Source organism: Maniola jurtina, chromosome 2, assembly GCF_905333055.1.
Source record: "Maniola jurtina chromosome 2, ilManJurt1.1, whole genome shotgun sequence".
NCBI lineage: Eukaryota > Metazoa > Arthropoda > Insecta > Lepidoptera > Nymphalidae > Maniola > Maniola jurtina.
In genome coordinates, this window is record NC_060030.1 from 299,512 (window position 1) to 324,946 (window position 25,435).

Genomic DNA, 25,435 nt, shown 5'->3' on the forward strand with positions numbered 1-25,435 from the left:
AATTTAATTTTACTTAATTTAATTACTTAGACTAACCTACTAACTCCCGCACAGAATTGAGATTGTATAGACTATTAGTGAGCACTTTATGGGCGACTGTAACATCTAGAAATGATTGGCTAAGTGGTATTGTAATATGCTGTATGTGTTCCTATAAAAAAAAAAAAAACTTTCCAGATGGTGTTCGGAGATGGTGAACAGAACTCTTCAATGGATAAGAGTAAATTGCTCGCGATCCTAATATATTTTAATACAGGGGGCCACTAAAAATTGTAAAATTAAAAAAAAATTAAAAACCAACTCCAATAACCACAAAACAATAAAAAGTAAAAAATAATTTAATTTATTACTGAATAAATTATGTTGTAGTTCTATAATGAAATTTTTGGAGCCGGTGTCAATTAGCAATTGTAGGGAATCCTAAGAATATACATTTTTGGATTTAAAATGGATTTTAGCAATATTATATTATAGAACAATTATTTTCATAATAGATGCCCACAACTATTAGTTAACTAGGTATTCGCTAGATACTACGCAGTAGGTAGGTACGTACAATTACGTTCGAACGAGCAATTATAATTGTCAATTCGGCGATGCACGGCGCATAAAGGGTTGATGACGTCAGTAATGGTCCAGTTTCGGTCGTTCATTTAACGTCTGCCCCCAGGGCTCGTGATCTGTCCAAAATGGGAAGCTTTGTTTCACTAGAGCTTTGGATTAAGCTGGACCTATAAAGTGTATGAAGTTTAAAAACCGCTCTAGCACGAGTCAAAGGATTCCGTACCATCGTACAAGAAACACAATGTACATTGTAAATTTTTTTAAATTTGCATGGCGGCCATTTTGAAATTCGTCATCTTGGATTTTCAAAACAATCCATTATGTGGAACATTATGGGGAATTCTCAGGGATACAGGTTTACTCACGATGTTTTCCTTCACTATTAAAGCAAGCGATATTTAATTGCTTTAAACGCACATAACTCCGAAAATTTAGAGGTGCGTGTCCGGGATTGAACCCCCCACTTCCCGGACTGAAGACAGACGATTTACCCTCTAAGCCATCGCAGCTCGGTTAGTTATTTAAGCCTAAACGTACAATAGGTAGGTATTACGTAAGTCCTAATATTCTTTTATGCTCGTTCGGCAATCATGAGCGTTTTACGAGGCTATGAATTTTAAAGCGAACCGGAGCTTTATTGAGTACGGCTACATTTTCGGCTGAGGAGCTTGTTAAGGGACTTCTATCCGCTGGCTTTCATTACGCCATGAGATTAAAATGTTATCGGTCACAATCTAATTAATATTTAAAAAGAAAAATCCTGACTCATCAACGCGCACCCGAAACCCTTAGACCTAGAAAGCTGAAATTTTGCCTTCCTAGCTTGCCGCATGTTCAAAAGTATTATAGACATTTTAAAAATACTTACATATTTTTATCAATTTTTCGGAAGTTTGTTGTTGTAAGAGAATCTTCAAAGAGCTAAAACGCTATATTTATTTTTATATTTATAGGTTCTATTCAAAGTATTAAATTATTTATTCTTGTTTAAAACATTTTTATATATCTCAAAAAACTGCATGAAAAACGTCTCTTTGCACCAGCTGTTCACACAAGTCAATTTGGATTTTAAAAAATTTGAATGTTTGGTAGGTATAATGTATTTTTGTATCTCTAACACGATTTACAACTTTAATAAAACTGAATTTATATTTTTCATAAAAGAAATAACGTGACAAGGTTTGGAAACATGACTACGACAATATTGTAGTGGGACAGCATGGGACTCGGCAGCGCAAATTAGCGCTTTAGCCTCGGAGGCACGTACGCCTACAACTTGCCTAGATACCTCGCTTCCTCCACTCCAGCACGCTTTGTACGACTGAAAAGTAAACATTACTGTGGTTTTCACTATATTTTTCAGTATTTGTAAGTGTTGGAATACAATAAATGGCTCTTATACTTAAGATATTGATATTCGTAGTATACATTTTTTATATTATGCTTTTCTGAATCAACGTAAAGCAATCAAGCAAATTTCCAAATCTATGACTTTAATATTTCTGGGTCCTTGACAATTATTGTTTTTTTACGTCGAGCCTGAAAATCCTCTAACAAATACCGTAAAATTAGCTAAAAAGGGGTTTGTCTACCTTTTATAGTATATTTCTTATCTCTCTGCGCGTTGTCTGTCTGTCAGTCACTCAGGACAATTAATCATAGATGTATCTGTGTTTCAGGGACAAAGTCCTTTATTTATGTTTACCTAGTATAGGATACAAATTGAATCCCGTAGATTTAACACTGGTTCACAAATTAATTTTCACTCTAGCATAGGGTCACATCCGAATTCTTGTTGCCTGATAGATCGTATTTAGCAAAAATGAGATAGTCTGCGAACTTTAAACATCAATTAATAGTAACGACCTTCGGAACAAAGTCCAATTTCCATAAAAATGAATGTTGCAGTAGCGCCGATAAGACGTCTCCCCGGGGTCGGCTGTCACGTTTTAATCTTATAGGAAAGCGAGTAACTGCCTATAAAACTCCCCTAAATACCTTTTCTCCGGAACTGGGCAAAGGTCGGTAACAATAGCGTTTTTTTGCGATACTCCCTAATTTATTCAGTTACCTTCTATAAAAGGTAAACGATTAGGTATTCTTATCGCATAGTACATGGATCGTATTGTGATTTGTGATCTACAGTAAAAAGTAGTTATGGATATAGTACTTAATAGTTTTTTCTTGGATTTAAAGTTATTTTCTTTAGAAATTAACTATTTTTTTTTTTACACTGACTGTATTATATTTTCTAACTAAATAATACCTACCCGTGATTTTGATCGCGTGGATTTAGTCTTTTAAAAGATTTTAACGAGGAAAGTCTTGATTTTTCGGGTAAAAGTAGACTACGTCTGTTTGCATTTTCTACAATGAATATAGTAATTTTAATAATGTCTACGCAAAAAAATGAGATTTTTTCTGAAAGATTTGCTGGTTGAACAGCGAGCTGTTGCTCAAAACAAGACTTTATTAGATTAAACAAGATCTCGTACATCTCTATTACAAAAGCAGAAATAAAACCCATGTTTCATTTTTTCACAGAATGACCCAATCTTGGCCGAAACGGCGTAATAGAAAATAAAATTGTCTATTACATTGCAAAGACCACCTTCTGAGGGGCGTAACTTCATTAACTTACTCCATTTAGTGCCTTTCTTTGGTGAAGGAGGAATCTTATTTTTCATTTTAAAGTGCGTGAAATACAATTTAAAATATTCCTGTTCATTATCCTGGGGGAGAGGGGGTTGATGGACACTAATATCTCGGGATTTCTCCACAAATTGCCTCTCAACAGATTTGCAAAAGGTTTCATTTTTTTTATATCCGTGACAAGTCTTGCTTTGTTGTGATCTTGCCTTGTGCAAATTTTGATACAAATCTTGCTTTTGATGGCTAGACGAGGAATTTTGGATTTTGGAAAACCTTAATCATATCAGACCAAAATTCGAATTCGCAACTTTTTCGATGACAATTCAAAGTTCTATCTACTAAGACATCATGGCTTCAAGAGAGCTTATTGGACAGTTACCTATTATAATCCAGTAGATTTTTCCAGAAAATTACCTCTAACAGACGGACAAAATATGGTAAGAGAAGGTACGTTATATCTTTTTATGGTCGGATTCGGTTGGGAAATTGTTTTTTCTCGCCAACAGGTGCGGGACTTTTGTCCTAATTGAATATCTGGTGGCGGTGTGGGGAGATGGAATTTTTATCAAAAATTAGCGGACTATTGTATGTTGGCAACACCTCGTTCTCACGTTCTGTGTTGCTTGGTGTTGGTGGTTATGCTGTGGTCGTGACGTCAGAGCCCCCTCCATCGAGACGAAAAAGATGGCGCTAGGGCGAGGACGTGGCGTGGAACGACAAGCTTCAGTTGCTGTTTGCGCTCCGACCGATTTACATTGCATTATACGGGTTGATTTTACTATCTGAGAGTTTAATTGTTAACATCAGAAGTGTGTAGTAACTTACGCTTTGAGGAAAAATCGGTCGAAACGCAAACGTACTTTTCCACCTAGAGGTCTTCAAGTGCCAGGACACCGTCGGCCGCGATGGAAACGTAATAAGGTATCTCGTAAAGATACCGAAACTGTGAGTACTTTGAATAATTATTAAAGATTAAGTGAATATGGTTTAAATTACTAAATCGTATTCTCAAACTTTTGTATAGTCAGGTGAGATAATTCGTTACTAAACTAAGTTGAAGGTATCAGCTAAAAGTCTGGCACAATTTAATATTGCGTACAGTCTATAAGTGGTCCTCGTGGAAATAGTGATCGGTAAACGAAATTGTCTTTTAGTTCCAAATTCAAAGGAATATGTTTTTTAAAATGGTTAACTTTTAGTTTGTTCGAATTTTATTTTGGAACTAAATGTTAAATTCACGTTTGTCTCAACTTTTTTTCGAACAAAATATTATTTAAATTATAGTGGGTCAATTATTATAGTAGCATCAGTAATATACGTCCTTAGAAGATAATAATTTAAAAACGTGTGACGATTGAGCTAGTTATTTACATAGAAGTTTTTATAATAAAAATATTAAACATGTGGGTAGTATACGTGACGAACAAGTTAAAATGTTATAGTGGTAGTGGTAAAAGTAATCGAAGAATGTCTTAGGTGAAATGTTAGCTCAGATATAAATCATGATAACCAATCCCGAACTCGTATACTGAAATGAAATGAAATTTATTTATTTGCTGAATATCAGTTGTTGAGTTCAAAATTATAACTAAGTAGCGACCTTCATATTCTACTTCATAAGCATGCAAATATTTAATACTCATCAGGAATAATCCGTACAAATAATCCTGATGAGACCAAAAAGTGAATTAATTTCTATGGTAACATGTCTCTTAATTAAATGTCAATATTAATGTTATAATAATAAGTTATTATATTAATTGTAAGTAAATTTTACATAATATATGGGGTTAAAAAGTGTATATTTTTGATACATGTCACGAGGCGTTTATGGATACCGGAAGTAGTTGTCCGCGCATATCAAAATCGTTAGTAAAGGGATTTCAGTTTAAAAACATTTATTTATCAATAAAGAGCATAACAGTCTTTTAGATATCAGGAATTACAGCTATTTACATTTACAATGGTAGGTACTTACGCACATGATATCAAGTATCCATTTTAGTACTTCATATTATCTACATTGAATAATTGTGTGGGTAAGTAATAACATCCATACGTTTATAATACTAGTTTTTAGGGAAGTTTTCGTAATTGTTCTTCTTTTAAAGCATAATTGGGAGTGTATATATGCTGTTATTATTTTCCTGATAGGAATACAAGTTTGAAGCGCATACGAGTGACTTATATTTAGAATTTTCGTATCTTTATAGAGGTAATTCTTTATTCTTTCTTTATTTGCATTCATGTCTTACATCATAAATAAAAAAATATCATAATATTACAACATGAAGCCCCGTTGGGGCGTTGCAAAGTAAAACATATGTAAATAATCAAAGGTAATATTACAATTCTTATGAAATATGAAATATGAATAGCAAAAATTATGAATTAATTATATGGTCATTAAATAAAAATAAAATAAAAAGGTCACATATAAATAAAGATTATGGGAGTTTTCAAATTATGTCCTATTATAACTAATCAGACTTTAAAAAAAGTACTTACAAATAAAAAGTGGTTAACAAAGTTATTACAATCTTCTTATATCGTATTATCATATTATTGAGGTATATTCATTCAATAGTTCATGCACACTGTAGTAACATTTTTGGATTAGCCATTTTTTTTAGTTTTGTTTAAATAATGTTTCTTTTGTTTTATCTATTATTATTGCTATACAGGTTATTTAAATCAGTAAATATTTAAAAAAGAGCCTTTGTTGCAGTTTTAAATAAGTACTGTACAGGTTTACCTTAGTGCTACCTAAGTAAATAATTAATTAGATAGATAATAACTTTAAATTATTACAGTAAAGATTATTTACATATGAAGTTTAAGTTTTATTTTTTATATTCTGCGTGCTCATCGACATAGGCATCCCCTTTTCGATATACTATTCAATATACAATAGAATAGAATAGACTAGACTAGAATAGAATATGATATAATAATTCAAGTAAACTTTTACAAATGCTTTTGAATCGTCAAAATAATTTACCATGCATTACAATATGATGTTTGACTAGATCGTTATAATATTAGGGCGTACTTTTGGCATACAAGATGAATAATTTTACGTAAGGTTTCTATTTAAAGATAAAGCTGAATTTTTTTGTTGATACAAGGGTTTTTAGCAGAATTACAAAAGGGTAATAAAAAAAAAATGTGTTAACATTCCTTTTGATTCAATTGCGTTAAGCGAATTTATTTTTACGTTATAGGTATGTACCTATTGGGTACTAGGGAGTAATAACTTGCTTGGACGGAATGTAACAGAGTGATCCGATTTGGTTTATCCCCGAGAAAAGTAATGTAGTAGTAGTAGACTCGTATACACATTGACCTCTGAAAGCATTTTAGCTATTTTTTGTCCATCCAAACAGAGAACCGTTTTGTATACATGTACAAGTCGATTAGATTGAACTAGAACGAAGGTAAAAGGATTGTACATTATATTTTAATAAAATAGACACAGACAGACTAGTAACGATGAAAGTAATATTTCTCTTCAGAGTTAGAACTATTGCCTGTAGTCTGTTCAATTCAAAAATTTGTTGCATTTGATGTGTACCTGCTTCAAAAACAAATAATAATTACGGATTGTGGTGTGTATAGTATGATAATGAAGCTTTATTTAGTTTGTAAAGTCATAGTATATCATTAATAATGCAAATTAGAATAATATTTAAAAAAAAAAATAACTATGATTTATGTTGGTAGTTAATACCTAATATTACAAATTTGGGTAAAAGCTTCACATTTGCGTTGAACAAAGAAATATTCTTGTCCGGATAGCTAAGTGGGTATTATTAACTTGAGAGGGTAGACAAATGCAACATTTTTATGCTCTCAGCTGCAATTCTGTGCTATAATCAGGACAGGCCGAAAATAATAAAGAGTGACAGTAAGAGTATATTGTGCGAATAGAAATATTCGATAGCATACAGTGGCAGTAGATGAATTCCCTGCGTGAATGGACAGATGAATGAGTTAAAAAGAAAGTCTTGGTTTTGGCAGTGGCATGCATCGGTGTCGCTCATAATCCATGACTCTCTGTTTATCATTTTTAATTAACCTAATAATTATTTGAGATAGCGTAATTAATATTTGCATATATGGAATATGAAATACCAATTATTATTATTGTTTGATACTAGAGTAATTCATGAATTAAAATAGTTTGTGGGTTATAAGATTATATTTGGTGACCAACCCTCGTAATTAATAATGCAGTGAACTAGTGAAATCATTAATATAATTGCAGTTAAGATATTGATTAGTTTAAAAAGTGATAGTTTTAGTATGATAATAATTATTTAAAGTTAACTTTGATAGCACCAGCTTTACAATCAAATGATCCGTTTATAATAATAAATCATTGATAGTTAAAATAAAATGGATGAGATCAAATATGATTGTATGCACCGGTGATCCCTTGCGTGGATGCGCGGTAGATAAAGATAGTGTGGTGATTGCATACGTGGATGAATAGTGTCGGAGCACTGTGTGGGTGCACGATGCTATGGCATTGAGTATGTGTTCAGAATTTAGTAAAGAATTTTGAGATTTAGTAAAGAGGTATGATCTGATTTTAATCGTGAGTGCTAATGCATTGCTTCTTTAAAGAATATTCATGGAGTATTAAAAACCGTGTTGGCAAGGCTACCTTGTGTATTATGTTGAGTAATCTATTTAAAATTAAGTATGTATAGCAACATAATTGATACAGCGAGCCGTGATAAAATTTTGGAAGATTAATTAGTTGGAATATTGCACCATGGATATAAGATATCACACTGGGATACGAAGCTTGAACTTTGATAAAATATTCGAAAGATAATTGGGAATATTGTACCATGAATATAAAATATCACATTGGAATACGATGCTTAAACTTGAAGGCGAACTTGGTACGCTTAAGTGAGTGAAATGCTCTTTAAGTGCAAGTGGTCTTCAAGTGATCTTCTACGATGCTTGACCTTGATGGCGAACTTGGTACGCTTAAGTGAGTGAAATGCTCTTTAAGTGCAAGTAGTCTTCAAGTGGTCTTCTATAATGCTTAGAACTTGATGGCGAACTTGGTACGCTTAAGTGAGTGAAATGCTCTTTAAGTGCAAGTGGTCTTCAAGTGGTCTTCTATGATGCTTGGAACTTGAAGGTGAACTTGGTACACTTAAGTGAGCGAAATGTTCTTTAAGTGCAAGTGATCTTCAAGTGGTCTTCACCAACTTGGTACGCTTAAGTGAGCGAAATGTTCTTTAAGTGCAAGTGGTCTTGACCAACTTGCTGCATTTAAGTGAGCGAAACGCTCTTTAAGTGCAGTTGGTTTTCAACTACGACAAATCTGGTCCCCTAAGTGTGGCAAAGTCCCTTTAGATGCGGTTGTTTTGTTCTTTAAATTGAAAGCTGTTGTTGTGATGAGTGATAACGAATGGACAATATTCCTGGATCTTACGAGTACATAGTGGAGGTGTCTTGTTAAGTTGCGAGCTGTCGTATGATTGTGAAGTGATAAGTGACAATGAATGGGCAATATTCCTTAGGAAGTTAGGAAGGATCCTTACAAGTAGGTAATGTGAATCAGGTGTTAACGGTTGTTAATTTTGCAGTAATTTTATCCCGACTCGTGGGGTGCCCGGGGCGGGCACCATGCAGCATGGCCGTGTTGGCAACACCTCGTTCTCACGTTCTGTGTTGCTTGGTGTTGGTGGTTATGCTGTGGTCGTGACGTCAGAGCCCCCTCCATCGAGACGAAAAAGATGGCGCTAGGGCGAGGACGTGGCGTGGAACGACAAGCTTCAGTTGCTGTTTGCGCTCCGACCGATTTACATTGCATTATACGGGTTGATTTTACTATCTGAGAGTTTAATTGTTAACATGTATTACAGTGGCTCTCTTATCTTCCATTTAATATTGTTTTAGGACGTGAATGTTCGTATTCAATTGTTTCAAATTTGACAAAGACATTCGAATTTCGCAGCATCTTCATTTAGATTTTTAACCCCCGACCCAAAAAGAGGGGTGTTATAAGTTTGACGTGTGTATCTGTGTATCTGTGTGTCTGTGTATCTGTGTATCTGTGTATCTGTGCATCTGTGTATCTGTCTGTGGCATCGTAGCGCCTAAACGAATGAACCGATTTTAATTTACTTTTTTTTTGTTTGAAAGGTGGCTTGATCGAGAGTGTTCTTAGCTATAATCCAAAAAAATTGGTTCAGCCGTTTAAAAGTTATCAGCTATTTTCTAGTTTTCTTGTAGAAAAGAAGGTTAGATAGCCCTTAGGGCCCTTAGTGTCAATTGACAAATGTCAAGTTGTCAAGATGGACGTTGCCTAGATATACATAATTATTTTTTTGAAAATGATTTGTCGGGGGTGTTGAAAATTTTTAATTTACACTTGTTAATGATCTATTCTTGTGTTATACAAGGTAGCTTCTTATTCGACTTACAAAAGCAAGCCAGATAATGTATCTACTATAGTAATACATTAGTGACTCGTCATCTTCATCATTATCAACTAATAGACGTCCACGGCTGGACATACGCCTCCTGAATCCAACAGCTCCTTGCGACTCCTTTGGTGTCGACTGTCCACCTAAAAGGGAGTTTTCCAATGCTGCAATTTTCGGTGCAAGTTCGCCATTCTAACACTTTGGGCCCCCCAATGTCTAGGGTTTTTCGAACTACGCGCCATTTCTACTTCAGCGTCAATGGTCACTATGTCGCTTACTCTAGTTCTCCTACAGATCTCCCGATTAGATCTTCATTTCTGATTAGATCACGTAGCAAAACTCTAAGCATAGCTCTTTCCATCTCTCATCAATATTAATTTAATAAAAAATGATTACATCTCGATTTCAAAATAAGTATTGTTTTTAAGGATTTCATATTTCCAAAGAAAAAAGGGAACAGGATCACTTCCTTGTCTGTCTCTCAAGATCCGTCGAAGGAATCAAAACCCACTAGAAATAAAACTGAAACCGGAAAGAAAAGATCGCAAGTGACACTTTCATCAGCAGAGGAAGTGTCATCATTAAGACGACACGACGCAATTAAGGACAGCCAGTAATGTTCATCAAGTCATATTTACCCGTTAGTGCAAGCCGCGTGTGTGCGCTAATTGCTTGCTTAGTGAATTATTCTGTGCCAACAGATTAATGAGTTGCCGCACGGAGTACGATCTTCCCGCAGAAACATGCAAAGAAAATAGGTACCTATGAGAAACTTTGAACTGGTTCTTGTTAGGCTTCCGTATCTCAAAAGGAAGAAAGCAACTTTAATAGAATCTCTTCGTTGTCATTCAATGACAGACAGACAGACAGGGAATTACAACTTCCCGTCAAGGGAATTACAACTTATATAAGTAGTTCGCGACAGGTCGACACGGCAATCGGGGCGTGCCGGGGTCTCCCCGCCTCATATCCAGATTGCCACGTCGACTGTCACGAACTAGGGTACTTCCCTTTAACCTAAAATCATGCAAGCAGGTAGCAAGATCTTATTGCACAAGTGAAGGGAAAAATCCGAAACCTTGAATTTGTGGTTGCACAACAAAAAATTAAAAAGTGTTTTTGTACGATAAGTGACTTTGAACTTGTTTGATCTTTGAACCCCGTGGGCTATTTGAATTTATCTTATAACATTTGCACCCTGTAAAGACGAAAATACAAATAAGTAATTAATTATTTCATCCCTAACAAAGAGAGTATCAAATTAATATGTAGTTTGCAAAATAGAGCAAGTTGATTAAAACACAAAACATTTCCACATACTCAATAGTTACATAATGGTATTTAAACTGCCCTCAAGGGTCAAAACAAAAAGTGGATCGTCGCTATATATCAATTCACCAACTACGCCGACGAGGTCAACAAGGGTCCGATGAAATTCAAACTAGCCCGCAGTTTTGGGGGTCGCAAATATTTGATCAACGCAAGGCATAAGCGAAGGACGGGCGAAACTTTAATCCCACTTACTTAACCTTTAGGCAAATAATATAGGGTCACTTGCACGAGTCTGCTAACTCAATAAAATTGTAGGACTATTATAAGATTAATATCCCAACTTTAATGAAATTTACTGCGCCAGATTTATCGCTTTTGAGCGAGCGGGCCCATATCAAGCTTTGAGTCTTACTGAGAGTACTATCGTCAAACAAACTTGTAGATCCTATTTCCACCACGGATGAACTAGGATGCGTAGCTACAGATATCTGGAAATCCATCTAAAAGGTGGTTGAAATTAATGATACCTTAGCCCAATATTCTACCAGAAGTAAACTAAAATTCGCCATGAGAATAAGCTATTTTATTGATGAATTAAATTATTACCTACTAGCTGATGCCCGCGACTTCGCCCGCGTGGATTTACGTTTTTCAAAATCCCACGGAAACTCTTTGATTTTCCGGGATAAAAAGTAGCCTATGTGCTAATCCAAGGTATAATCTATCTCCATTCTAAATTTCAGCCCATTCCGTTCAGTAGTTTTTGCGTGAAGGAGTAACAAACATACACACACACACATACACACAAACTTTCGCCTTAATATTAGTGTGATCATCCCTGGCGTGAGCGTCGTCATGAATCATGATAACAAAGTCGAAGGATAAAGAGAACAGCAAGGGCGTGATGCCGTGTCCACAATCAGCATATTCGACATTGTTTGCTTAAACATACGTTTATAAAAACTATACGTCTAAAGGTATAAAATCCTCGGTACACGAGTCCAAGTCACATTTAATCCGTTTTTTAACCCCCGACCCAAAAAGAGGGGTGTTACAAATTTGACGTATGTATCTGTGTATCTGTCTGTGGCATCGTAGCCACAATTAATTAGTTTATTAATTTAGTTTAATAAATTATTAATTTAGTTTCTTTTTTAACCGACTTCCAAAAAAGGAGGGGGTTCTCAATTCGTCGGGATCTTTTTTTTTTTTTTTTTATTTTTTATGTATGTTCCCCGATTACTCAAAGACCCCTGGACCGATTTGGAATTTTTTTTTTTGTTTGAAAGGGTATACTGTGCAGGTGGTCCCATATAAATTTGGTGAAGATCTGATGAATATCTTCAGAGATGAAGAACAGAACTCCTCAATGGATAAGAGCAAATTGCTCGCGATCACTGTAATAGCTTAGTAAACAGTAGGGTTTTAACTGGGCATAGCATATTATAGTACAGTGGGGCCACTAAAAATTGTGAAATAAAAAAATTTCAAAAGAAAAATAAAACCGACTTCAAAAACCAAAAACACTAAAAAGTAGAAAATAATTTTTGTTTAGCTACACATGTAATGTACCTAGGTATGAAGTCGGGCGAGCTTCACTCTTGGATTTCTAATTTTGTTTTAATATGCTCGCTCGACTTCATACCTAGGTACATTACATGTGTAGCTAAACAAAAATTATTTTCTACTTTTTAGTGTTTTTGGTTTTTGAAGTCGGTTTTTTATTTGAAAGATGGCTTGATCGAGAGTGTTCTTAGCTATAATCGAAGAAAATCAGTTCAGCCGTTTGAAAGTTATCAGCTCTTTTCTAGTTACTGTAACCTTCACTTGTCGGGGGTGTTATAAATTTTTAATTTACACTTGTTCTAAGAATAAGAAAAGTCTCGATACACGTATAAACTAAACGTATTATATTTCCGGCATCGCCGCTGCCACTCGTTAGCGACACCGCGCCGCCGCTGGATGGGGTCGTGGAACGGTTATTGCAGTATATAAGGCTGTTGGGTTTACTGCCTATCGTGAGCTGTGTTTACGGGCCGAGCAAACATGCTCGCATAATCATGTAAATGGCGCTACGCATTAACGATCTCCACGCTTAAACAAATAGGCTGGTTGTGAGGAAATAATTTGATGGAATCTATTGGTTGAAGGTTACAATTCGTTTCTTCTAGCAATCGTCGTCTTTGTGAATTGGTCTAGAAACTTGAAATTTTGGCAGTAGGCCCCTTTTATGACGTAGGCACTCCTTAAGAAAGGATTTTTGGATTTCCTTAAGGTGGTTAAATAGAGGATGAAAATCGGTCATTTTTCAAGTTATAGGATATTTATCATATTATATTATAGATATTTTATATTAAGGATGTGAGAAGGAAATGAAAAAATCTTATTTCACCGTTTTTGGAAATTCTAATTTAAATAGATTTTTTTAATTCATTTTAAGCAAGCGTTTGACCACAATCATACCTGATGGAAGATTAAGATGGGACGCGTTTACTTAGAAGATGCCTATTCACTCTTGTTTTAAAGATACCCGGATTCAAATATAGGGTATTTTTTTGTATGAAGATGCGTAATTTTCAAAATAACATCCATGAGAAAGAATGTATTGTCCACTTAAGGATATGGAACAAGAGTCACCACAAATTGGAAAATAAAATGTCTTCAGCTACCCGTATGAAAATTTAAATGAAAAATAGGTCTTTAGAATAGACGTAAATTTATTTAGAAAATGAAAATACCAAAACTGAGATCAGTGATGTAGTGATCCCAAAACTTTATTGTTTTCAAAATCAGAAGAGGTAGTGAGTATTAGATATCTCAAAGATGAAAAATATGGTTTGCAAGTTTCAACGCGAAGAACCATCAAGAAACTGTATTTCAAAAAATAATAAAAGTCTGTGATCTTAAACTTTAAGACGCCAACTTCCTTCAAGTTTCCAGTCTATAATCCGATCCCTTGAGATTAAAACTGAAGTTAATACAAGTAGCTGCAGGTAGAGCTTCAACTTTGATAAGAACTCGGTACATTCCAGGTTTAGCGATTAAAAAACTTAAAAAACTTATTTTTATACAGTTTTAATGTAGTTATAAGGTTGAATACCTACATTTTACGGTTGTACCAACCTATTATTTTCCCTGTAAAGTTATCATCATGTTTTCAAAGCGGGTATCTTTTAAACAAGAGTGAATAGGCATCTTCTAGGTAAACGCGTCCCAACTTAGGCTACAGCATCACTTTCCATCGTTCAATCACAGGTGTGATTGTGATCAAGCGGTTGCCTATATCTACCTAACGATAAAAAAAAAAACCATTGCTAGCCCACTACTAAGCACGAGTCTCTTCTCCAACAGTCCACAACACTGGTCAAGCGCGATTTAGTACAATTCATACACCATCACATTATGGAGAACCCTCAGACATGTAGATTGTAAGTTTCCTCACGCTGTTTTCCTTCACCATTCACACGAGCTATAATAAATTAAGTACTTAAAACACCTTAAACGTTCTGAAACTTTGAACTTAGAGGTATTGAATTGAGCTGACGACCCTCCGAATAGGAATCCAAAATCTTAACCATTAAGGCATCATCGCTCCATTTTTTATTTGTTTTCAAAAAAAAATTCTTTTGACTAAAATTTTCCTTATCTGTGAGATTCTCTCGGAATCGCGAAGTCAAAAGTCATTAATCTTATTCAGGCCCGAATTCCGCTACAACGATTCCGCACTCAAAACGGCGCGGAATTGAATGGAAATAAGTGGCGGAATACCATCCATTAATTATTATAAATTGTATTTCGCGTGATATCTCGCATTGGCTCTCGCTTTCTTTGTAGCCTGCGTTGATGGCGCCGTGATTTATTGACTAAAGAAATATAGAAGTTTGGAAGAATACCTATACCTACAAAACACGCCAAGAAACAAAATCATACTATTATTATTTTGATAAAAAGCCAGAGGGGATTTGGAAAGTTTTCTACGATTTTTAAAATGATTTTATCTACTTTGATATTCCACTGCAGTTCGCCATTTCTTCATAAATACTAAATAAATATATACTGCATTTTTAATGCCTATAAATTAGTCATGCCATGAGACACACAAAAACCAAAACAAAATAGTTCGTCTTTTTTCAACTGACTTCAAAAAAAGGAGAAGGTTTTCAACTTGACAGTATTTTACGTTTTACGCGATTTTTCCGCCCAGTACGAACCGATTTTCATGACTCTTTGTTTGTTTGACGTGCCGTGGTGTTTGACGTGTAGTGTTGTTGTTTCAGGGAAGCGCTACCGAACGGCACGCTGTGGCTGGGCGCGTTCTCGGCGGCGCAGTACCGCAGCGACGTGCACGCGGCCGTGCTCCGCTGCCGCGCCGCGGGCACCGTGGGCACCGTGCTGTCGCGCGACATGAGGCTCGAAGCAGGTCGGAGATGTTGTTTCAGGGAAGCGCTACCGAACGGCACGCTGTGGCTGGGCGCGTTCTCGGCGGCGCAGTACCGCAGCGACGTGCACGCGGCCGTGCTCCGCTGCCGCGCCGCGGGCACCGTGGGCACCGTGCTGTCGCGCGACATGAGGCTCGAAGCAGGTCAGACATGTTGTTTCAGGGAAGCGCTACCAAACGGCACGCTGTGGCTGGGCGCGTTCTCGGCGGCGCAGTACCGCAGCGACGTGCACGCGGCCGTGCTCCGCTGCCGCGCCGCGGGCACCGTGGGCACCGTGCTGTCGCGCGACATGAGGCTCGAAGCAGGTCAGACATGTTGTTTCAGGGAAGCGCTACCGAACGGCACGCTGTGGCTGGGCGCGTTCTCGGCGGCGCAGTACCGCAGCGACGTGCACGCGGCCGTGCTCCGCTGCCGCGCCGCGGGCACCGTGGGCACCGTGCTGTCGCGCGACATGAGGCTCGAAGCAGGTCGGAGATGTTGTTTCAGGGAAGCGCTACCGAACGGCACGCTGTGGCTGGGCGCGTTCTCGGCGGCGCAGTACCGCAGCGACGTGCACGCGGCCGTGCTCCGCTGCCGCGCCGCGGGCACCGTGGGCACCGTGCTGTCGCGCGACATGAGGCTCGAAGCAGGTCGGAGATGTTGTTTCAGGGAAGCGCTACCGAACGGCACGCTGTGGCTGGGCGCGTTCTCGGCGGCGCAGTACCTTAAATAAAGTAGGTAAATTTTCTGTGAACTCGAACAACTGTTAGAATGTTTCTCCAAGTAGATCAAGTAATGAAAGAATGACACTAATTATATTTTGGTCTACATGTTTCATTTGTGATGCTACTTAACTATATCACTATATTATGCTGAAAATGCATGGAATCCTTTTGTCACTATGCTAAGTTGATCATCTCATCTAATAGCATGTCGGGGCCTATTCAGTTTTAAGTACTTTATAGAGTGCTTGAAGTTTGAGACGACTTCAGTTTTACTGTGAAAATGGCTTATCAGATCCAATTTATTTTATAGCAGTTCTTATTCTGAACCTTTTAGTGTATCTACTATCGCTACTATATTATCGAAATTTACACAAAATCTTGTCTTTTAGGTGATACAGTCTAAATGGGATACCTACTTAAGTTGGAAGGGGCATGGTAGTTTATTAAACTCCGTATTGGTTTTTTGTGAGGCTTTGTATGTAATGCTAAATCACTTGGCGGCACAGCTTTGCCATTTAAATCGGTAACAAGCCACGACCGAAGCCACCAGCTAACGGGGCCTGAGCAAATTATAAATTCACATAATTGATCTAGTCAGAAATCGAACTAAGACCTCAAACGTTGCAGTACAGAGTATTGTGCCAAGCAACTTGTACAAGGTTGGTAGGTTGTGTACCTTGTTTGTACACGAAAAAATCATTAGTTGATTGGTCTATATAAGTTTTGCAATCGAAAGTATTTCATCACCATGATGATCAACCCACCGCCGGCTCACTACAGAGCACGTCGGGTCTCCCCAATAATGAGAACTGTTTCTTTTTATAAGGATTACATACTAGTACAGTATAAATAAATCGTTGTAAAGAAAGAAAATTGAAAGGAAAAAATAACTTCCGTCTATATTCCTTTAAAAATATAGAAAAACGGTTCTTTGTTACATCGGCTATTTCCATAATCAGTTCTAGTTGATTTATTCCCGACTCAGTCGATTTTCTCCTTTCCTGTAGAGAACGAAGCATCTGCCATCTTGAAATTATCTCTATATTTCGACCATTCCCCAATTTTTATTGTTTGTGTCATCAAACGTTTTATATTAAAACGTGTTTTGTTCAATTGATTAGATTTGTTTTTCAAATGAAAGTAATAAAAAAATGATTACAAAGAATTTTCATCGTCATCATCACGATCAACCCATCGCCAACCCAACACAGCACAGGTCTCTTCTTAGATTGAGAAGGGTTTCGGTCGTAGTCTGCCACGCTGGCCAAATGCGGATTAGGAGACTTCAGACGCCTATGAGAACATTATGGGGAAACTCTCAGGCATGAAGGTTTCCTCGCGATGTTTTCCTTCACCGTTAAAGCAAGAGATATTAATTTCTTAAAAGGCACATTGGTATCTCCAACAAGTAAGGGATCGAACTGGTGCGCTCCGGATATGAAGTTCATTCAGTCTACCCAGACTCAAGTGCCATATTATTATGGGGATATCCCTCAATTTCAACTAGGCCACCGTAATATAAAATAAATTGAACCTCAAAAGTTGTTTGAACACTGTTGATTCAAGGTCCTTTATTTAAAAAATAAAAAGGAAACAGAAAAAATATATTGAAATAATATTTTATAGAAAGATAAAAAAACATTAAATTTTTATTTGTCTTATAGGTTTATATCTCTTTTACTCAAATTGTTATCAATGCATAATAGCCATACCATTATCAGTTAAGTAATTAACTCCCGTGATAGACTTGGCTTTATCGCTCGCAAGGAAGAGCACCACGTCCGCTATTTCCTTAGGTTCCGATACTCTGTTCAGCACAGTTTTTTGTTTGTATATCTCCCAAGGTCCCGGGAAGCCAGTATTTTCTATGAAGTCAGTATCGACAGGGCCTGGACTGACGGTATTGACTCGAACTCCGAGTGCTCCCAATTCCGTAGCAATACAAGTGCTGAAATGGTTCACGGCTGCTTTCGATACGTTATAAGCACATAAACCAGGTGCCACAGGTGCTATGGATCCTGAAACACTGGATATATTGATGATGTTGCCCTTAGTCTTAACAATGTATGGAGCAGCCAAACTCGTTAAGTATATAAGTGCTCGAAGGTTGACACGAATGATAAAATCGTATGAGTCCATAATGTTACCGCTTAGAAGGGAAGCGTCGGCATAGGTTCCTGCGTTGTTGACCAAGATATCTATTTGCCCAAACTGGGCTATTGTCTCGTCTATTATCTTTTTGACATCTTTATCGTTGGATAGATCAGCGCGGACAACTAAAGGGCTGTTGCAGCGTTTGGCGACATTATTCAATTTAGCTTCATTTCTTCCAACCATCACTACTTTCGCTCCTTCTGTGCTAAATTCTTCAGCGACCGCCGCTCCTATACCAGAGCTTGCTCCTGTTACTATCACCACTTTATTCTTGAAACTCATGATGTCTTTTCTTTAGCACAATTAGTACTGCTTCAAAGATCATAAGTATACTAACATCGCATACAAGTCTGTGGCACTTTTTGTATGAATTCGGATAAATAAATGAGATAAGCGCCTTAGTAAATATTTTATGCTTTTGTTTATCTAACGATGTTCTTAATTACAAAATCCATACTAATATTATAAATGCGAAAGTGTCTGCCTGTCTGCTAGCTTTTCACTGCTCAACAGCTTAACAGATTTTAATGTTTGGAGCAAAGGCAGCTTACATCCCGGGAACGGACATAAGCTACTTTTCATCCCGGAAAATCAAAGAGTTCCCAGGGTATTCTTAAAAGCCCTTCTGTTTAACCGACTTATATGTTTGGCACATAGGTAGCTTGCGTCGTGGAAACTGAGATGGATAAATTTGTATCCCAGGAAATTAAAAAAATCTAAATCCATACGGACGAAATCGTGGGCATCATCTAGAAGGTACTTAATAAAATAACATATGTATGAGACTTGATAGCTTGTCTGTTTCAGTGATCGTAAAAATAATTATAATAATGGGTTACTAGGAACTCAGACTAATAAATTGAGGTTCAGCTCTCTCAGTTATCATCACACTTCATAATATTATGACAAAAGGTTAGTATTATCTTGTTGAAGTGTAAACGAAAATCATTTTTAAGTTTTTATTTACTTTTGAATGTCAATAGTTGAATTTAGCTAGTAAATCCACACTAATATTATAAATGCGAAAGTGTGTCTGTCTGTCTGTCTGCTACCTTTTCATGGCCCAACAATTTAACCGATTCTGATGAAATTCGGTACAGAGTTAGCTTATATTCTGGGGACGGACATAGGCTATTTTTATTCCGGAAAATTAAAGAGTTCCCACGGGATTCCCAATAACCCATCCGCTTAACCGATGTGAATGAAAGGTATGAGGTAGCTTGCGTCCCTGTAATTGACATAGGCAACTTTTTATCCCGGAAAATCAAACAGTTTCCACGGAATCTTCAAAAACCTAAAACCACGCAGACGAAGTCGCGGGCATCCTCTAGTAGTACCTACATATTTAGATATACGTAATATTTGAACGTAGATGAATATGCGAAAAATAATAAGTAACATATCAAATCTCATTAAAGTGAATGTTTACAAAAGATAATTTTATTATTATTATGTACGTAATTGAGATTTCTTTTTGTCAGCAACATATGATAATAATAATGAGAATTATTAAATACTACCTGATGTCCGCGACTTGCCGCCCGCGGTTTAGGTTTTTGAAAATCCTGTAACCCGTGTCACTCTTTAGGTCTTTAATTATATCCATGTTAAATCACATTGATCTATTGCTGCGTTGCGGCGTTATTGAAGAATAAACCAACAAACAGGTACATTGAGTGGGTATATCTCTTGGTGTACGAAAGTTAAATCTATTGAGTCGATTTTGACATACAGACAACCAATTTATTTATAACACAATATTTTCCTATTAACTAGGCAGGTATTACTATGATCATATTTACTTGACTGCGAGCATTACAATCACAACGGAAAAAAATATTCGAAAATTTGGTAGCTAAGGCTTTGTATTTGATGTTCGATACAAACGTTCTCAGAAAACCTTTCAACTTCGCGTTCTCCAAACGCCTTCAACTCGAGTATATTTTACTTTCCGCTTATAAAAAGCAAACCCGCAATGAAACCTCAACGCTAGCCCCGAACGATCGGCCTGCCTCACATCGTCAACTTAGCCACCGCCAATATTGCTCGTGAATGCCTCAACCGTACACAGGAATAACAACGTAAACGTACTAAGCATAAGAGTGAGAGTTGTGTGACAACTTCGCCCACTTGACCTACGTATTGGCGTTTGAGAAGGCGTAAGTCGGAATCGCTCGCGCTGGAATGCAAATAGGAATCTTTATGGAGGAGGCTCGAGTGCCGTAAACCCCGAGATTGAGTTCCCCCAATACTCCTTTGTGAGAAAGGTCCGCTAATGGAACGAGCTCAGAGTCTAAGAAATCATTACTTGACTGAATGCTTTCCATTTGACGAGCACTCGACGATTGAGCACGAATTACGAACTTTTCAAGTCTCCTATAAAGACGATAATAGTTGGTTTGATTTTGAATTAACGAAATAATTTAACTTTATTCATGTTTAAGGCACTAAATGGGAGCTTTTTCATTGATCGACATGGTATAGACACTGTCATAGTTACTAAAACGGAAAAGCTGGAAGAAAAATGTGTATGATATATGGTGACACTCTAATGAAAGTAGACTGCATCATCACTTACCATGAGGTGAGATCGTAGTCAAGGCCCAGCTTGTATCAGAATTTCAAAAAGAGTACGATAAATGCGTTTTGTTTCATGGCATTGTTTCGGAACAGAAACATACGGAAGTGGATTTTTGCCACATAATTTACTCGTTTCTCTATTTTCAAGATTTTTGTCGTGGCAGGTACCCGTGTGTTTGCCAAGTGCGAGGATATTATTATTTACTTAATTTTGTACAAACAGGCAGACATGCCAAGAAAATCTTTAGTTGTTATGAAAGCGAAGCGTTTATTTATTTATTGTTTGTAACAAAAAGTTGTTACAATAAAGTATATTAATATTAAAAGAAAAAATATAATAAATAGCTAAGATTTCTTGTACTTCTATATAATGTTCGAAACTATTGGTTGTTGAGGTTTAACAAATTTCTAGCAACTCAAGTATTCCAGTATACATGTAGATTGTAGAGTATAGGTTGTAAGGAGCAGAGGCTTTGCCACGATATCTCGACAACTCTCTGCCACGTGTTAGCGCACTCGGCGGAACAATGGGCCCTTTTAGAGCCCTGTTCGATAGCCAACACCCTTTTACAATATAATCTACCGAAATAATATGAACTAGGTGATATCCCACGACTTCATCCGCGTTTACTGCACAAATTTCAAACCCCTATTGAATTGAATTTTCAAAAATTCTTTCTTCGTGAATGTCTACGTCATAATAACTATCTGCATGCCAAAATTCAGCCCAATCCGTCCAGTAATTTCAGCTGTGCGTTGAAAGATCAGTCAGCCAGTCAGTCACCTTTTCCTTTTATACATTTAGAGATTCGTTTTTGAATGCATACTTAATATCTTTGTAATTTCATTTATTGTAAAGTTTTAACCTCAATCTGATTGTTTCTTATTTTCTGTTGTTTCATTGCTATGTTTCACATAATAGAATAAATATAATATTTTGTACTTTATCAAACCGAGTTTAGAAATGAGCCGATTTTAGCCCAAAATGTATACAGTCATAATCATTTGTCTGTTAGTTTGTCTGCGTTTGGCAATGCACAAATCAAATGAAATCAAATGTATCAAATGAAACAAAAACTAGTTCAAAAACATGAAAATGTTTATTACACACCGAGCAAATTCTCGTCAGAGTTTACGCAGGCAGGTATCTTGTAAAACTTTATTTTCTTCACACGAACGAAAAAGTGTTCCAGTTATTGAAATTTAATGTGACAAGGGTGATGAAGAAGGTCATAAGGACAAAACAACTTATACATATTTGGATAGAACAATTAAAAAAATGTATTGCCTTGAGTGATTGTCTCTTACAAAGATTGTTATGAACGCTTGATTGTCATACCATTATCGACTAAATAATTAACTCCTGTGATAGACTTGGCTTTATCACTCGCAAGGAAGAGCACCATATCCGCTATTTCTTTTGATTCTGATATCCTGTTCAAGACAGTTCCAGGTTTATAAATATCCCAAGGTCCCGGGAAGCCAGTATTTTCTATGAATTCAGTATACACAGGCCCTGGACTGACAGTATTGACTCGAACTCCGAGTGCTCCCAATTCCGTAGCAATACAAGTGGTGAAATGGTTGACGCCTGCTTTCGACACGTTATAACAAAAAGAGCCAGGTGCTATGGGTGCAATAGATCCCACTACACTGGATATATTGATGATGTTGCCCTTAGTTTTAACAATGTATGGAGCAGCCAAACTCGTCAGGTATATAAGGGCGCGAAGATTAACACGCATTATAAAATCGTATGAATCCATAATGTTACCGCTTAGAATGGAAGCATTGGCATAGGTTCCTGCGTTGTTGACCAAGATGTCTATTCGTCCAAACTTGTCTATTGTCTCATCTATTATCTTTTGTATATCTTCGTCTTTGGACAAATCAGCGTACACGATTAAGGGGTCGTTACAGTTTTTAGCGACATGATTCAATTTAGCTTCATTTCTTCCCACAATTACCACTTTCGCTCCTTCCGCACTAAATTCTTCAGCAATTACGGCTCCTATACCAGAGCTTGCTCCTGTTACTATTACTACTTTATTTTTCAAACCCATGACGTCTTCTTCTATTTTGATTTTCCCTCCCTCTTAGTGGAATTATTACTGCTTCACAAATCGTTAGGATACTAACATATATACTAGTCAGTAGTCCTTTTTGTATGCATTTGGATATACTATAATATGAAAACATTTACAAGACTTCTATGCGTAAGCCTGTCAGTTTCAATTATATTAATGCCATTTTTTAGGATTCTTTACTTCAAAAATAAAAACGGAACCCTTATAGGATCACTTTGTTGTCTGTCTGTCTGTTTGTCTGTCCGTCCGTCCACCCGTCCGTCCATCCATCCGTCCGTCGTGTCTGTCAATTATTAATAAAAACAAATAATTCATTTTCAAAGTAAGATAACTATACCGAGTGGGGTATCATATGAAAGGGCTTTACTTGTACATTCTAAAACAGATTTTTATTTACTTTTAAGCATAATAGTCTTTGATTTATCATGCAAAATGTTGGAAAAATACTCGAGTACGGAACCCTCGGTGCGCGAGTCTGACTTGCACTTGGCCGGTTGGTTTTCTAACATAATAATACTAATAACTATTCAGCTTTGGTTTAATCTCTGGCTGGCATATATATCTTATTCAATAGGTAGTTGTGATTTTTTTATTTTTTGTCTATCTTCATATCTGTCTGTACACGCATCACTCTGGAACTATTGAATTGATTAGATGAATATGACTTGGCATACTTATAGCTTCGGGTTGGTATGTGGGATAGTTTTAGTCCGAAAAACAATTCATTCGAGCTAGAAAATGTATATCATCTCAGCTCGTTGCATAATTTAAATATCACAAAATACTTGCCTTCACATTACATTCCAACACAATTATATACAACTAGATGTCGCCCGCGACTCCGTCCGCGTGGATTTATGTTTTTTTAAAAATCGCGTGGAAACTCTTTGCTTTTCCGGAATAAAAAGTTGCCGAAGTCAATTTCCGGGCGTAAGCTACCGCTGTGCCAAATTTCATATAAGTTGGTTAAACAGATGGGCCTTTAAGAATCCCGTGGGAACTCTTTGATTTTCCGGGATAAAAAGTAGCCTATGTCCGTCCCGGGATATAAGCTAACTCTGTACCTATCATTAAAATCAGTTCGGCGTTTGAGCTGTGAAAACGTAGCAGACAGACAGACAGACGACACACTTTCGCTTTTATAATATTAGCATGGATGATGGTGCATTTTGTATTAACATAGTAAAGATTAATTATCTTCGTCATTTCTACTTATATATTTAATGTTCAGTAGTTTAGATGTTCCAACTGAGAGGATTTATATTATAATATTAACATGAGGATTATCATTGCCATTTTTTCTTGTTATTTCATCATTTACTATTCAAGTTTTTACTATAAATATTGATGTTATAAATATGATATTCATCAGAACTTCGCCAAATATATATGGGACCACCTGCAAAGTATACCCTTTCAAACAAAAAAAAAATCTAAATCGGTCCAAGCGTCTTAGAGTAATCGGGGAACATACTTAAAAAAAACCGAAGAATTGAGATCTCCTCCTTTTTTCGAAGTCGGTTGAAAATGAAAAGCTGACTGACTGACTGATCTATCAACGCACGACTCAAACTACTGGACGGATCAGGCTGAAATTTTGCACGCAGATCGCTATTATGACGTAGACATTTACTAAGAATTTTTTTTTGAAAACTCAGCCCCTAAAGGGATAAATAGAGGATAGAAATCGTAATCGACGAAGTCGCAGGTATAAGCTAGTATCATAATACAAAACTTTTTCTTCACATAAAATGGAAGGTGCTCCAGCTATAAAAGCTTAATGCGAAAGGCTGATGAAGAGGGCCGTGAGGACGCGGAGGACGCTAAACGCCACGATCGTGACACGCAAGCTTGTAAAGTTGTGAGGATCGTTGGGGCTGAAGTGTCTATGAGAGGGTATTGTGACTCGGAGGGACGCAGGCAGGCGCAGGGCCGTCGAGTGCTCTGGATATTGTAACGTTTATAATTTCTTACACAATGAGCCGCGATAGCCCAGTGGCTAAGACATCTGTTTTCTATTCGGGAGATTGGAGATTCGATCCATGCCTCCAACTGCTATGATTTTGCCGCAATCATATAAAATATTAGATCATGTTTAATGATGATAAATATGTTTAACATGATTAATAGGTATTCTATTACAACTATAAAGGCATTACAATCTTGCTGCTTTTTCTAGGTAGAAGGCGCATTGCGAATCTGTGGTAGATTCATCAAAAGTACACAAGTTAATGTACTATTTTATTCTAGTCTAATGGTTCAACGACAAGAACTTCGTAGGAGTTGAAACTTTGTGTTGAATGAAGTTTTGGACTTCTGTCATTCTCCGTTGAGGTAGGTATTGAGGGAAACTTAATTATTATTAAGGTTCTAGGTAGGTACTACTTACTTTTAGAACTTAAGTTGAAATATATAGACCGCACTTTGACTTTGTTTACACTTAAGTTAAAACAGGACAGATTTATGCCAGCGGTATAACGCTGTCTCGTTTTAGAACAAATAATTAGTAGGTATTTTCAATTTTCAAA

General features: G+C 36.8%; 4 protein-coding genes across 5 annotated transcripts in view; 2 read left to right on the plus strand and 2 right to left on the minus strand.

The window, feature by feature from the left end:
* Nucleotides 1-15,837, plus strand: part of LOC123872183 (Down syndrome cell adhesion molecule-like protein Dscam2) — a 121,102-nt gene extending 105,265 nt beyond the window's left edge. The window contains exons 4-5 of the mRNA XM_045916359.1: nt 15,545-15,687; nt 15,767-15,837. Coding sequence (XP_045772315.1) covers nt 15,545-15,687; nt 15,767-15,837 — 214 coding nt within the window. The remainder of the gene's footprint in view (nt 1-15,544; nt 15,688-15,766) is intronic.
* Nucleotides 15,350-25,435, plus strand: part of LOC123872091 (Down syndrome cell adhesion molecule-like protein Dscam2) — a 56,959-nt gene continuing 46,873 nt past the window's right edge. The window contains exon 1 of one of the 2 annotated variants that reach the window (XM_045916232.1): nt 15,350-15,363. Coding sequence is in view for 1 of the 2 variants with exons in the window: in XM_045916223.1 (XP_045772179.1) it covers nt 15,996-16,011 (16 nt within the window). In the remaining variant the exon portion in view is untranslated. Of the gene's footprint in view, nt 15,364-15,881; nt 16,012-25,435 lie in introns of those variants that run through there. The other variant, XM_045916223.1, reaches the window with a different exon arrangement.
* On the minus strand, nt 17,779-18,522 carry LOC123872111 (uncharacterized oxidoreductase SERP2049-like). Its single transcript, XM_045916255.1, has one exon. It carries the CDS (start codon nt 18,520-18,522, stop codon nt 17,779-17,781), a length of 744 nt encoding a protein of 247 aa, XP_045772211.1.
* On the minus strand, nt 22,137-22,905 carry LOC123872104 (uncharacterized oxidoreductase SERP2049-like). The gene has a single exon (XM_045916242.1). The coding sequence runs from the start codon at nt 22,881-22,883 to the stop codon at nt 22,137-22,139; it is 747 nt and encodes a 248-aa protein (XP_045772198.1). The 5' UTR covers nt 22,884-22,905.